The sequence below is a fragment of a genome, assembly GCF_019968985.1.
Source record: "MAG: Porospora cf. gigantea B chromosome Unknown PgB_NODE_837_length_10372_cov_121.927, whole genome shotgun sequence".
Taxonomy (NCBI): Eukaryota; Apicomplexa; class Conoidasida; order Eugregarinorida; family Porosporidae; genus Porospora; species Porospora cf. gigantea B.
Genome location: NW_027179291.1, coordinates 1 through 10,372, shown reverse-complemented (window position 1 = coordinate 10,372; position 10,372 = coordinate 1). Strand labels below are relative to the sequence as shown.

General features: G+C 54.0%; 4 protein-coding genes across 6 annotated transcripts; 1 reads left to right on the top strand and 3 right to left on the bottom strand.

The window, feature by feature from the left end:
* Positions 1 to 179: 179 nt before the first annotated feature.
* On the bottom strand, positions 180 to 1,534 carry KVP17_002876 (uncharacterized protein; the record flags this gene model as incomplete). 2 transcript variants are annotated; one of them, XM_068519578.1, is made up of 3 exons in its annotated part: positions 180 to 656; positions 685 to 1,446; positions 1,475 to 1,534. In XM_068519578.1, the coding sequence occupies 3 exons, from the start codon at positions 1,532 to 1,534 to the stop codon at positions 180 to 182; spliced, it is 1,299 nt and encodes a 432-aa protein (XP_068371505.1). The 2 variants fall into 2 exon arrangements, with proteins under 2 accessions (XP_068371505.1, XP_068371506.1); XM_068519579.1 differs by having other exon boundaries at positions 619 to 1,446; positions 1,499 to 1,534.
* Positions 1,535 to 1,603: 69 nt separating this feature from the next.
* On the bottom strand, positions 1,604 to 3,433 carry KVP17_002877 (uncharacterized protein; the record flags this gene model as incomplete). The annotated part of the gene is made up of 1 exon (XM_068519580.1): positions 1,604 to 3,433. The coding sequence occupies one exon, from the start codon at positions 3,431 to 3,433 to the stop codon at positions 1,604 to 1,606; it is 1,830 nt and encodes a 609-aa protein (XP_068371507.1).
* Positions 3,434 to 3,491: 58 nt separating this feature from the next.
* KVP17_002874 (uncharacterized protein) lies at positions 3,492 to 7,752 on the bottom strand (the record flags this gene model as incomplete). 2 transcript variants are annotated; one of them, XM_068519576.1, is made up of 2 exons in its annotated part: positions 3,492 to 7,364; positions 7,393 to 7,752. In XM_068519576.1, 2 exons carry the CDS (start codon positions 7,750 to 7,752, stop codon positions 3,492 to 3,494), a joined length of 4,233 nt encoding a protein of 1,410 aa, XP_068371503.1. The 2 variants fall into 2 exon arrangements, with proteins under 2 accessions (XP_068371503.1, XP_068371502.1); XM_068519575.1 differs by lacking the exon at positions 7,393 to 7,752 and having other exon boundaries at positions 3,492 to 7,328.
* Positions 7,753 to 7,881: 129 nt separating this feature from the next.
* On the top strand, positions 7,882 to 10,170 carry KVP17_002875 (uncharacterized protein; the record flags this gene model as incomplete). Its single annotated transcript, XM_068519577.1, has 1 exon — positions 7,882 to 10,170. One exon carries the CDS (start codon positions 7,882 to 7,884, stop codon positions 10,168 to 10,170), a length of 2,289 nt encoding a protein of 762 aa, XP_068371504.1.
* Between the last annotated feature and the right edge of the window lie 202 nt (positions 10,171 to 10,372).

Below are 10,372 nucleotides of genomic sequence, written 5' to 3'. Positions count from 1 at the left end.
TGGAGGCGACGGTGTAAGAGGTCGGTTTTAAAAATGTTTCGAGTTATTGACGGCGGCGCAATCTTTTACCGGGTTTTGATGGAAGATACCTGTCAGTGCTGGGGTGTCGTCCAAACGCGATGATGAGCCGGAGTTCACTTCAGAATATCATAATATCATTTATTGCATCGAAATCCACACTAAAAACTTCTCACGTCCGAAACGTGAGGGAAAGGATTGTCCGAGTGGCATGTTGCCGGAAGACTGGGGTCTGAACAAGGGTTGCACATCACAGGGAGTGTTGCCTCCGCGCGGCAACAGCAGCAGGCGGTGATTTCGGAGAAGCTCACATGTCCTGGAGGTTGAAACTCTGGGTGCCAGAATAAGTAGTAAACGCAACAGTAGATTATCGCCACCAACGGAAGAAGGCCTGCCATCCGCAGCACCAACATGGAAGGGCTGCACTTGCAACCCGGATTGCATGCCATTTGAAACTTACGAACAAGAGGCGCTTTGCGAATAACTGGCTTCGGTTCGTAGCCAGGAACAAGGGCACCGAGGCTCCAAACTTGGACGACGGGTAGGCAGAAGAAAGACCATCCCAACCCGCCGATCATACCTCCCATGTGAGCCCAGTTGTCAGTGCTGTTCGTGAATCCCATTATGATAGAGATGAGCTGCATCAAAGCTCATTGCTGGACTCACAACCACAATGATTGAGAAAGCCAGGATAATTTTCGGCCTAGGAATCGACCGCCAGAACTCCATACAGTAAGCGACCATGGCAGCCATGAGGCCGAACAGGGCGCCTGATGACCCCACTGTCACCGAGCACGGGTCAGCAATCGCCGATACCAGGTTGCCGGTAACACCACTGACCATGTATGTGCTAAATGTCCTCCAAAAACCCCAATCAGGCTCGAATATGTAGAGGTACTGCAGCTGCGAGAGAAGGTTGATGCCCAGATGGATCCACCCTGAGTGCATCCACATCGACCAAAACAGTCGTACATACTCACCCTCGCGAATGCGGTTGGTCGACAGGCCGCCCATGTCATGCAGAATTTGTGGTTCTGGCCCGATCATCCAATTACGCGAGCGAGGTGCGTGAAATGTTCCGTACGTCGTGAAGTTCAAAATCAATTCTTGAAGAAATAAAAAGAACAGGATCCAAGTCGTACCCCAGGTCGTCAGCAAACGCCCCAGCAGAGGATTATTGTGCAGAGCCGGGTCCTTCACGTTTAGACCGCGCTTCCGACGATTGAAGGGCGCCAGTGGATTGGGCGGGCTTCGTCTATCCACTAGTCCTCCCCCCTGTGTGTACAGTTGTCGAAGATTCCTCTCGCCAGGTGCCTCATCCAACCGATCGTAGGGAGTCTGCTCCATTTGACAGGCTGCCCGAAGACACTCCCGTCGAACCTCGGGATCCACTGCCTCGATGGCGTGAAAGACGTCCATCAGGTCATCCTGCCTAAAGAGAACGCCCTAGGCCTACGTTGTCCAGAAACAGCGACCCTACGCGCACCAATGGCGATGCCTCCTCAAAGAAGCCCATTTGACGATTAATGGATCGGATTAATTTCCCGATGGGGAGTATTTTCTGTTAGTAAGTCGCACGTTGATCTCATACAAAGTTGGCATCATTGATTATGTGGTCGTCAGCCACAAAGGGCTTGGCAGAAGCGGTGGACACTGCAGCTCCCCGTGCGGAGTCGAAGCTTCCACAACGGGTACCACCTACATTCGTCGTCAACTGCGAGCGGTCTCGCTTGAGAAACTTGTCTACCCTTCTTTCGAGGGATTTTCCGAAGTCTGGCGACGTTTCTAGAAGAAACTTTGGATCCTGGTACAGTCCGCGAACTAGGGAGACCATCATAATGCACACCAGGACGCACAGCGGAAGGCCAATGGACACGACACAGGCTTGTAGCCCTGACAGTGCTGTTTGGCCACCAGCAAGCAACAGGATAGCTGCCGTAGCACCTTCAGCACTGGCCCAAAAGATCCGTTGCCAGACAGGTACAACCAAAGTATCCATATCGCTCGTCAGCAAGTCAACCACAAATGATCCTGAATCTGAGCTGGTAACGAAGAAAACGAGGATGACTACCATGGCAAGGACTGATGAGACCTGTGCCCATGGCAAGTATTCGAGCAGTTTATACACCGCGACAGCAGTGTTTGCCTGGACAGCCTTAGTGATCTCTCCGTTGGCAATATTGGGGTCCATATCGAATTGGATGGCGGTCGAGCCGAAAACAGTAAACCAGAAGATAGAGACAAGACTAGGTACCAACATCACTCCGCCAATGAACTCCCGAACCGTTCGTCCTCGGGATATGCGGGCGATGAACATACCGACAAAGGGTGACCATGAGGCCCACCACGCAACATAGAAGATAGTCCATGATTGCATCCACTTCTTCTCATAAGGATCGTACGCTCCAGTGCGTAACAAACGCTGCTGCAAGACGTTAATGTACCCGCCTGTGTTGTCGACGAACGCGTCGAAGATGAGCCTTGTAGGTCCAGTGACAACGACAAACAAAGCCAACAGGAAGGCCAGCGCGAGATTCACATTGGACAAGATCTTAATTCCTTTGTCAAGTCCAGATAGCAAAGAGAGGATGGCGCATAAAGTGGTAACCACAATTATCACCGCTTGCACCCATGAAGTGTCCGGAACACCCCAGAGAAAGTTCATTCCAGCAGATATGTTTGTCGCGCCAGCGCCTAGTGACGTGGCAAGTCCAAATAGACAACCAAAGACGGAGATGACGTCAATAACATGCCCAGGCCACTTGAAGATGTATCTTCCCAGGACGGGATAGAAGCAGGATCGAATGGTCAGTGGCAATCCAAGCCTAAATGAGAAGTACGCAATGCTCATTCCCATAATCAGGTAAACCGCCCATCCATGGAAGCACCAGTGAAACAGAGTTAATGGCACCGCATTTTGGCGCATAAACTCTGATCGGATGCCGTAAGACTCGATGGGGGGGTAGTTCAAGTAGGTAATGGGCTCGGAAATGCTGTAGAACACCAGACCGATACCCATTCCAGCGCTGAAGAGCATCGAAAACCATGAGATAGTCGAGAATTCTGGTTCATCGTAATCTGACCCTAATCTGATGTCCGCGAACCGACTGAAAAACAGGAAGGCGATTAAGAAGAGGACACCAGCGAATGTACCGACATAAAACCAGGAGAAATTCTGGTTCAACACTTCTAACATGGTTTGGAAGCCCCTAGGAACTGCTGGAATGGACGCGGTTAGGGCCAAAAAGACCACAAGCAGCACAGCAGCAGAGAAGAACACCGGGGGGTTCGTCGACCTGATCAGGGATTGCCAACAACCTTGTGGAGGTATGCTCGGACTCGGCGACAAGACGGGATTTGTGTCTTCGGAGACTTCGGAGGATACACTCACTTCAGTTGCCGCGATGGAGCTCATTGAACGAAAATTGAATTAGGAGATTTCGGAGAACCCACATACAATACATGGTATCCAATTAGATATTCCGCTGCAGTTGCATCTTGGTCTCTTGTCCACGTCTTACCCTAAGCAGATGCCCCTCTGATTCTTGTCGCCTGGAATAAACCGGGCAATAGAAGGCATCCACACAGGCGTCCGCGACCACAGATGACCCCGCGCATCCCACACACACCCGTCGACATGTAAGCAGCTGCTCTTCCATGTCCCGCAGTCCTTGCAACGAGTCTATGGGCCGTGATTCCGCGGCGTCGACTTTGGCGAAGTGTACGATGGATGAGCTGGCTTCACGTTGCATGTTTTGGCCTTTTTCGGAAGGGGATTTTCGGGAGAGGGCGACTGGTATGCTTGGAGGTCGAGGTAGTTCCATCAGCCACGCCAAAGGGGGAGCAAAACTGACACGCACGCGGGTGAACCACTCTCGCAGCGCAACCACCGGGTGCATGTCGAACATTCTTTCAAGGGGTTGATACAGTGCTGTGGCGGCGTAGTATGAGCTGTCGAAGTCTAGGTAATGCCCGAAGCCCGCAGTTCGCAGCTCGTCGTCGAACTGAACACTCCTTCCGTCGCGGTAGAAGGGCTTCGTCGGCTCGAACTCCTTCGAGAGGCTGTGGATGTAGTAAGGTGCGACTGCCTTGTCCACGAGCCGGCCTGGACGGCTGGAGAAGGCAAAGGCTACCCGTTCGCGTGCAGGTTGCACGCGCGTGCAGGAGGCACGATGGTAGAGAACAGCCGCATGAGCTGGAAGGGTGTGAAGCTTTTCGGACTCTTGTCGGTCGAAGGCGTACTTGCCTGGAGAGGAGTCTTGGAATAGGATGAACTCCGAAAGGTCACCGGTGTCGAGGCGAACGCTCAACGGGGAGCAAGGCCACGGCACGCGTCCCGCAGCTCGAACGAGCTCCGCACGCAAGAACTGCTGGAGAAAAAACGGAGAGGCTCCCTGAGCCACCAAAGCCAAGGACTTAGACATCACTCGTTGGATTAGCCTGCAGTGGTCCCTTCGGATGTTCTCCAATCCCTTCGATTCCAAGGACGGAGGCGTCGACTCATCAGTGTGACACCACCCACCGTACCGCTTCTTGGTTTGAAGCCAACAAGGGCAGTACACCTTCTCCAGCAGGAATCTTACAGGTGGGGGGAACATGCTAGAGCACACGTCAGCTATTGTCCGGCCGAGAGCGAACGCGCCTTGTACCGACCGACCAGGCATCAAGACAAATAAAGAATCCGTGTCCCCATACACAACCTGGCACCTCCACTCCGGATGCTCTTGTATCTTCTGCGCACACCGCTCCAAAGAAACCCGCGCCAGTTGCACGATGGCGTTAGCCACCTCGGGACAGGGCATCCGACCGGAGAAGGAGGCGCCGGTGTACCCGTACGACACGTTTGCAACCATTTTCAGCGCGAACTGTCGGTAGTTCTGTCTCCGGAGCCAGGCAGAGACGCCGCCCTCAAGGTAAGGTGCGAATCGCGAGGGATCCCTCTTGACGGCTTTCATGGTGGATTTAATCAGCAGCCTCGCTCCTATGACCTCCTCGAGGATCGCAGGCAGCATCCCACGTCGTGTGAACGGGTGCACAAATGCGGACTCATCCGGCGTTAGGACCCAGGAGTAAGGTCCGCATGCAGCTTCGCATATGTCCACCGGCGGGACAGATAACTGCGAGAAACCGAAGGGAGTCGGTCGGTCAGGGCTGAATCGTCCGACCCGGCAACGCCGACGGACACGGGATGGAGGGTCCCTGAAACCTGGGGGTGTCTTCCGGTGGACCAACATACCCAGGCACGTTGAGAAGCACAGATTGTAGGCGATCACAAGGCTGGGATACAAAGATTGAAAGTCAAATACTGCCACAGGCTCGAAGTAAAAGCCGCTCAGTGGTTCGAGAACCAATGGAACGCATTCAGCTGCCTGCATGTTCGTCACCTGCTCTTGTGAGGCTGACAAGTGTACATACCCATATGCCTGGGAAGCTCTGTACAGCAGCGCTTCAACCTTGAACTGCGATCCTCGAACCAGGATTTCACAGAGGTCGCTTTGAAACATAAGTGCCATCGCCTGCGCCCTGCCCAAGACTTCCAGCTTTGCTTCAGCTTCCAGAAGGCACCTTACGAGCCGCATAACGTGCGTGAGGGCTAGGTGCTTGGAGGGGGACTTCCACAGTGCGGCAAGCGTCGCAGGCGAGACCGTAGGGAGCGTCTCGCCGAGCACCTCCCGAATCATAGCCGGAATGGTTGCCTGTTGAAGCTTGGTCTCCGCAAGCAAGGTCTCCAATAGGCTGACGCACACACGACCCTCGAGGCGCTTGACGTTCTTCAGTTTAAGGTATGCGCGAGGGATGTCCTCAGCGTCCACCAGCGCCCTCCACTGCTCCGGTTCTTGAAAGCCAGCAGCCCTGGCTCTTTTGAGGAGGAATCTCATCCCATGGGCGTCGTCGGCAGATAGAATCAGTACAGGGTCATATTCTCGCAGTAACCTCGTTACAGACTCAAATATCAATCCCTCCGATCCGTCCACATAGTCCCACGACCACTCACCCTCGCGCCCCTCAAACGCCATGAGAGTTGACTCGACCTCCGACGAGGTGGTCATGATGCGTACGCCGTAGACAAGACTGAGGACGGCGTCCGTTCGGGGATCTGGACTTCGCCGACATGACTCAGTGACACAAACGTCCCAGAAGGGAACGTCAACAACAGCATACAGGCAAAGGGCCGAACCCAGAATTGGGAAGGGAGTCCTATCAAGCAATGCCTTCAGTGCGCCTACACTCGCAAGGTCAAGGTCGCCTGGCGCCTCCAAAGGTTCTAGCAGAGATCGGACTTCCGCCAACGGAGAGGGCAACTCCATAGAAGAAGTCATCTCATACGGCTCTGACGGGAACACACGTCGTAGCCTGGAGGGGGAGTCTTCCTGCAGCCGCAGCAGCTCCGAGACGGGCAGAGGTCCTCGCGGAGTGGACGCAGGCTCGCATGTGGAGGCGTCTGCGGCGGTCGATGCGTCTGATATCGTAGGCGTTGAGAGGTCTACGCACGTAGACTGGACCTGGACCTCTACATGCGTCGGCGGTTCTGTGGAAGGCGCTGGAGGAGTGCGCCAGAAGCCGAGTGCTAACTCTCCCGTGGCTAGGAGGCTCTTTGCACGTGACGGTCGCTCCGTAGACGATGAGCAAAGGCAGACGCAGGCCGATGACCTCCGTTCTGGCAGCGGTAACGCCAGGAGCCGTAACCGAGCGCCTGGGAGCACGAGACCACGACATTGCGAGCATTCAAGATCTAGATGAGGCAGCGTGTGGGGATAGGCGGCGGGCTTCCCTTGGAAGGCTTTCCAGGGAGCAGGCGCCGGGGCAACCAAGGGCAAAGGTCGACAGGGGCTGCCGGCGTGCGCGAGTCGCACGACTTCGTTAGCGAGCTCCTTCGTGTATGGCTGGCGGCTGAGCATCTCAGACCATTGGTCCTCCAAGCGAGGCTGCCGCTGGGAGATAGGATGGTAAAGCGGCTCGTCCACTGCCGCGACACCGGCACGGGACCTCAGGATCGCGTCTTCCGTAAACACCCGACGCAATGCCGGCGCCACTGGAGGGGCGTTCTCGCAGGCCACATCCCAGAGGTAACCGCATCGTTCACATACCTGCTTTGGCCCACTGGTCGACGCGCCGGGTTCGTACGTTACCAGGTGCCGCCGGCCAATACGGTACTCGAGGGGGTCAATTGACACCCTCTGTGCCTTGGATGGCGCGAAAAACAACGTACCACCTGTGTGCACGTTTAGAGCGATCATGGCCTGCACATTGAAATTGAAGTGAACGTCGTAGACTGGGAGGGAGGTGCCGAGCTTCCCCTCTGCCATCATACCTGCCAATCTCCGACAATGTGAAATAGCTGGCATCTGAATGAGTGGTCTCCGGGTCACTCACTTGCACTTTAAGGAACGGCGAGCAGTGCGCCTGGTACCCGTATAGAGACCGCCGCCACACCAAGCGCACGTCAACCGAGGTGAACCCCAGAGAGTTGCAGGCATCAACCAGGGACATGATCTCAGTGCGGATGCGCGATTGAAGAAGGCCTGGAATTTGTCGAGAGGACAGAAGAAGAAGGTCTCGCTCAAGTGCCGGCCAAGGAAATCTGGCATAGAAGCATGGCAACAGGTCGGTCACGTGCAGTGTGACTTTCTGAGGTTTGGCGTCCAATCCCACACAGCCCACGATGAGGCAATGCAGCCTCAAATTTGTAAGGGATGGCCTATCGTCCACTGTAATGACCGTTGCGGCCAGCATGAAAATGGCCCATTGATAGAATGTCGCGGGTAGAACTGGGCGTGATTCCGAATACAATCCTCAACGTAAAAAAAACTATCACTAACAGCACAAATGTGACATCAAGCTTAATGAACTATTATTGGCAAGATGCGGTTGTATGAAATACAGAAGCATTTATGTCCGTCCCCGCTGCTTGGGAGCATCGCGCTCACTGGTCAGGATGCCCAGCTGATCGAAGTGATCGACGAGGTAGCGGCGCAGTTTCTGCATGACAGGAAAGCCCTATCCAACCCTTCAACGTGGATTTTGCCGGACATCACCGGCATGACGTCGTTGTGGGCGGAGGAAGTCGTTGAGGCGTCGCCGCTTTCCATACCCTCCACGCGTCACAGTGTGAAACCATTTCTCTGCCATCAACGAGAACTGTGCCGGCGGCTGCAGGATGTCACTAGTGACGACATGAGCTTCCACGAGGTACAGGACATCATGAGCCTCTTGACCACCCCCTCAAACGTTGTCGCGCCCGTGGAGTGGCAAAAGCGCTTCATGAGTGATCTCATCTCTGATATCTCGAACATGATTGGGGCGGTATCCAGAACGAAACGTGATGCAAGTCTGTCTGCCCATCAGGTATTGCGAGTACACCTCTCAGGAATCGAGCTCCGTTGCATCACGAACTGCACACATTTCATGGTTCGAGATCTGTTGAGAATGGATGACATTCAACTCAGCCGCTCACTAGTGCACTTCACTACCTTGTTCGCAGTCATGAGGACGAATCCCACACTGAGAGTGACGGCGATAACCTCGGCACTTGAGGCCTTAGGTCGAGTAAAAGCCAAACACTCTGAGGCAAGACTATACAGCCTCTTCGTCGTGGGGTATCTGCACCGGCTGGCATCAGGTCAGATGCCACCAGCCACAGCTCCGACGTCGGAGTTTCAGTGGCGTGGCCTCCTTGAAGTTATAGAGGCAGTTGTCGGCAGCGAGGACAGGCTCGTTGCGTCATTTTGCGACATGGATTGGTCGCTCGAAAGGACCCCGGATGAAGTGGGAGTCGCTGTCGGCCAGCGTTTAAGCGGTGTGGGCTACAAGCACCAAGGCCCAGCCAGCATCCTTATGCAACACTTGAAACCGCTGTGGGATCAGCTGCCTGCTGAATTTCGTTGCGGCGAGTTGAAGCGGCGGCTCGAGATTTCGAAATTGCGGCGCTGGTGGATGAATCAGGTGGTCTCTGGACTAATTGTTGTGCTGGTAGGCATGTTGTCTATAGTACCCAAGGCCCGAACCAATTCAGCCAAATTGGTTGTCTCCTCCTTGGAACTCTCCGAAGAATGCTCCCTCCATCAGATCCACGCGTTGTGTGTCGCCATCTACATCGTTCGTGAGCTCGTCAACGACCACCTCGTGCCTGAACCCATTAGAGATTTGCTTGATGATCTTCCATACAACGGACCTGTCCTGACTTTAAATCTGAGCGAGTCCGTTCCCATAGTCGACTGCTTGGAGTCCTTCACTGGTTTCCTTGCGGGTCTTGAATCGACCCACTTGAGAGAGGTTTTCGGTTTGGCATTGATGGCCGTCTATCAGCGCGCTTGGCGTAGCGACTTTCACTATTCAGAAGTGACGTCGTTTCTTGTGAAGTCGCCCGTGCCCTCGAAGCTACCTTTTGATGTCTCGGTCATAATGGCCCCCCTAATCACCCAAGGAGTTGGAGGCAACATCTCTGAGGCAATACGACGAGATCTCCAGGTGTTCCTTGAGACCTGCAAGACTGTGTCCTTTGAGGACAGATGGGAAACCTTTCTGACTCCCAACTACGTCACCATTCTCACCAGCCCATTTCAAAACAATATGTCTGCATTGGTAATTGCGGCCAGGGCACTAAATCTCCTGCACAACCCCGATCCGCTGTTGGTAAAGTGCTACGACCAGATTCCTCAAGTCTTCGCAGCTTATAAAGACGTCGTCCTGAACAAGGTCGCCAGCAGCAGCATTCGCGACACACGTGCGGTCCTCGAAAATATGAAGAACAGGGATGAATCCTTCGACAATTTGCGATCTTCGATTCTGCGGGACTACTTAAGGGCGAATGTCCAAACACTAACGCCTTTCATCCAACGATATCTGGACATTCGATCCAGGGATGGTTCTTTCCACCTCGAACTGCCTAACAAGACAAAGAACGCAAAGAACGCAAAGACAAAGAAACGCGCACATCTTGGCTGGTCTAAATCCGCCAAGAAAACGGTAAATGGTGCACAGGGACAAACGTGCATGGTAAACCTCGAATCTGAGGTCCAGGATGCATATACCCCAGTCCTGTGTGGGCCATCCCTGAGGCCATGTTCAGTGCGCCTGTCCAGATGCACCGTCGAAGCTAAGGATGTGTTCTATATGGGAGAGATATCTTTAGATTGGGTTCGTTATGCATAACTCTCGGAATCAGATTAAACGTGTGGGGTAAAACATAACTCAAAGGAGATTATGGCGTAAACTAGCAGATTTCTGGGGATGTGGTTTTCAAAGACTGTGGGGTTTCAAAGGCTGGGGATTACTGCGGGATGATTGCTTCGAACAGTTTTTTGACTGAGAGTCGCTTCGTCAGGCGTCACAGCAGGTAAGTCGGTCGAACTCA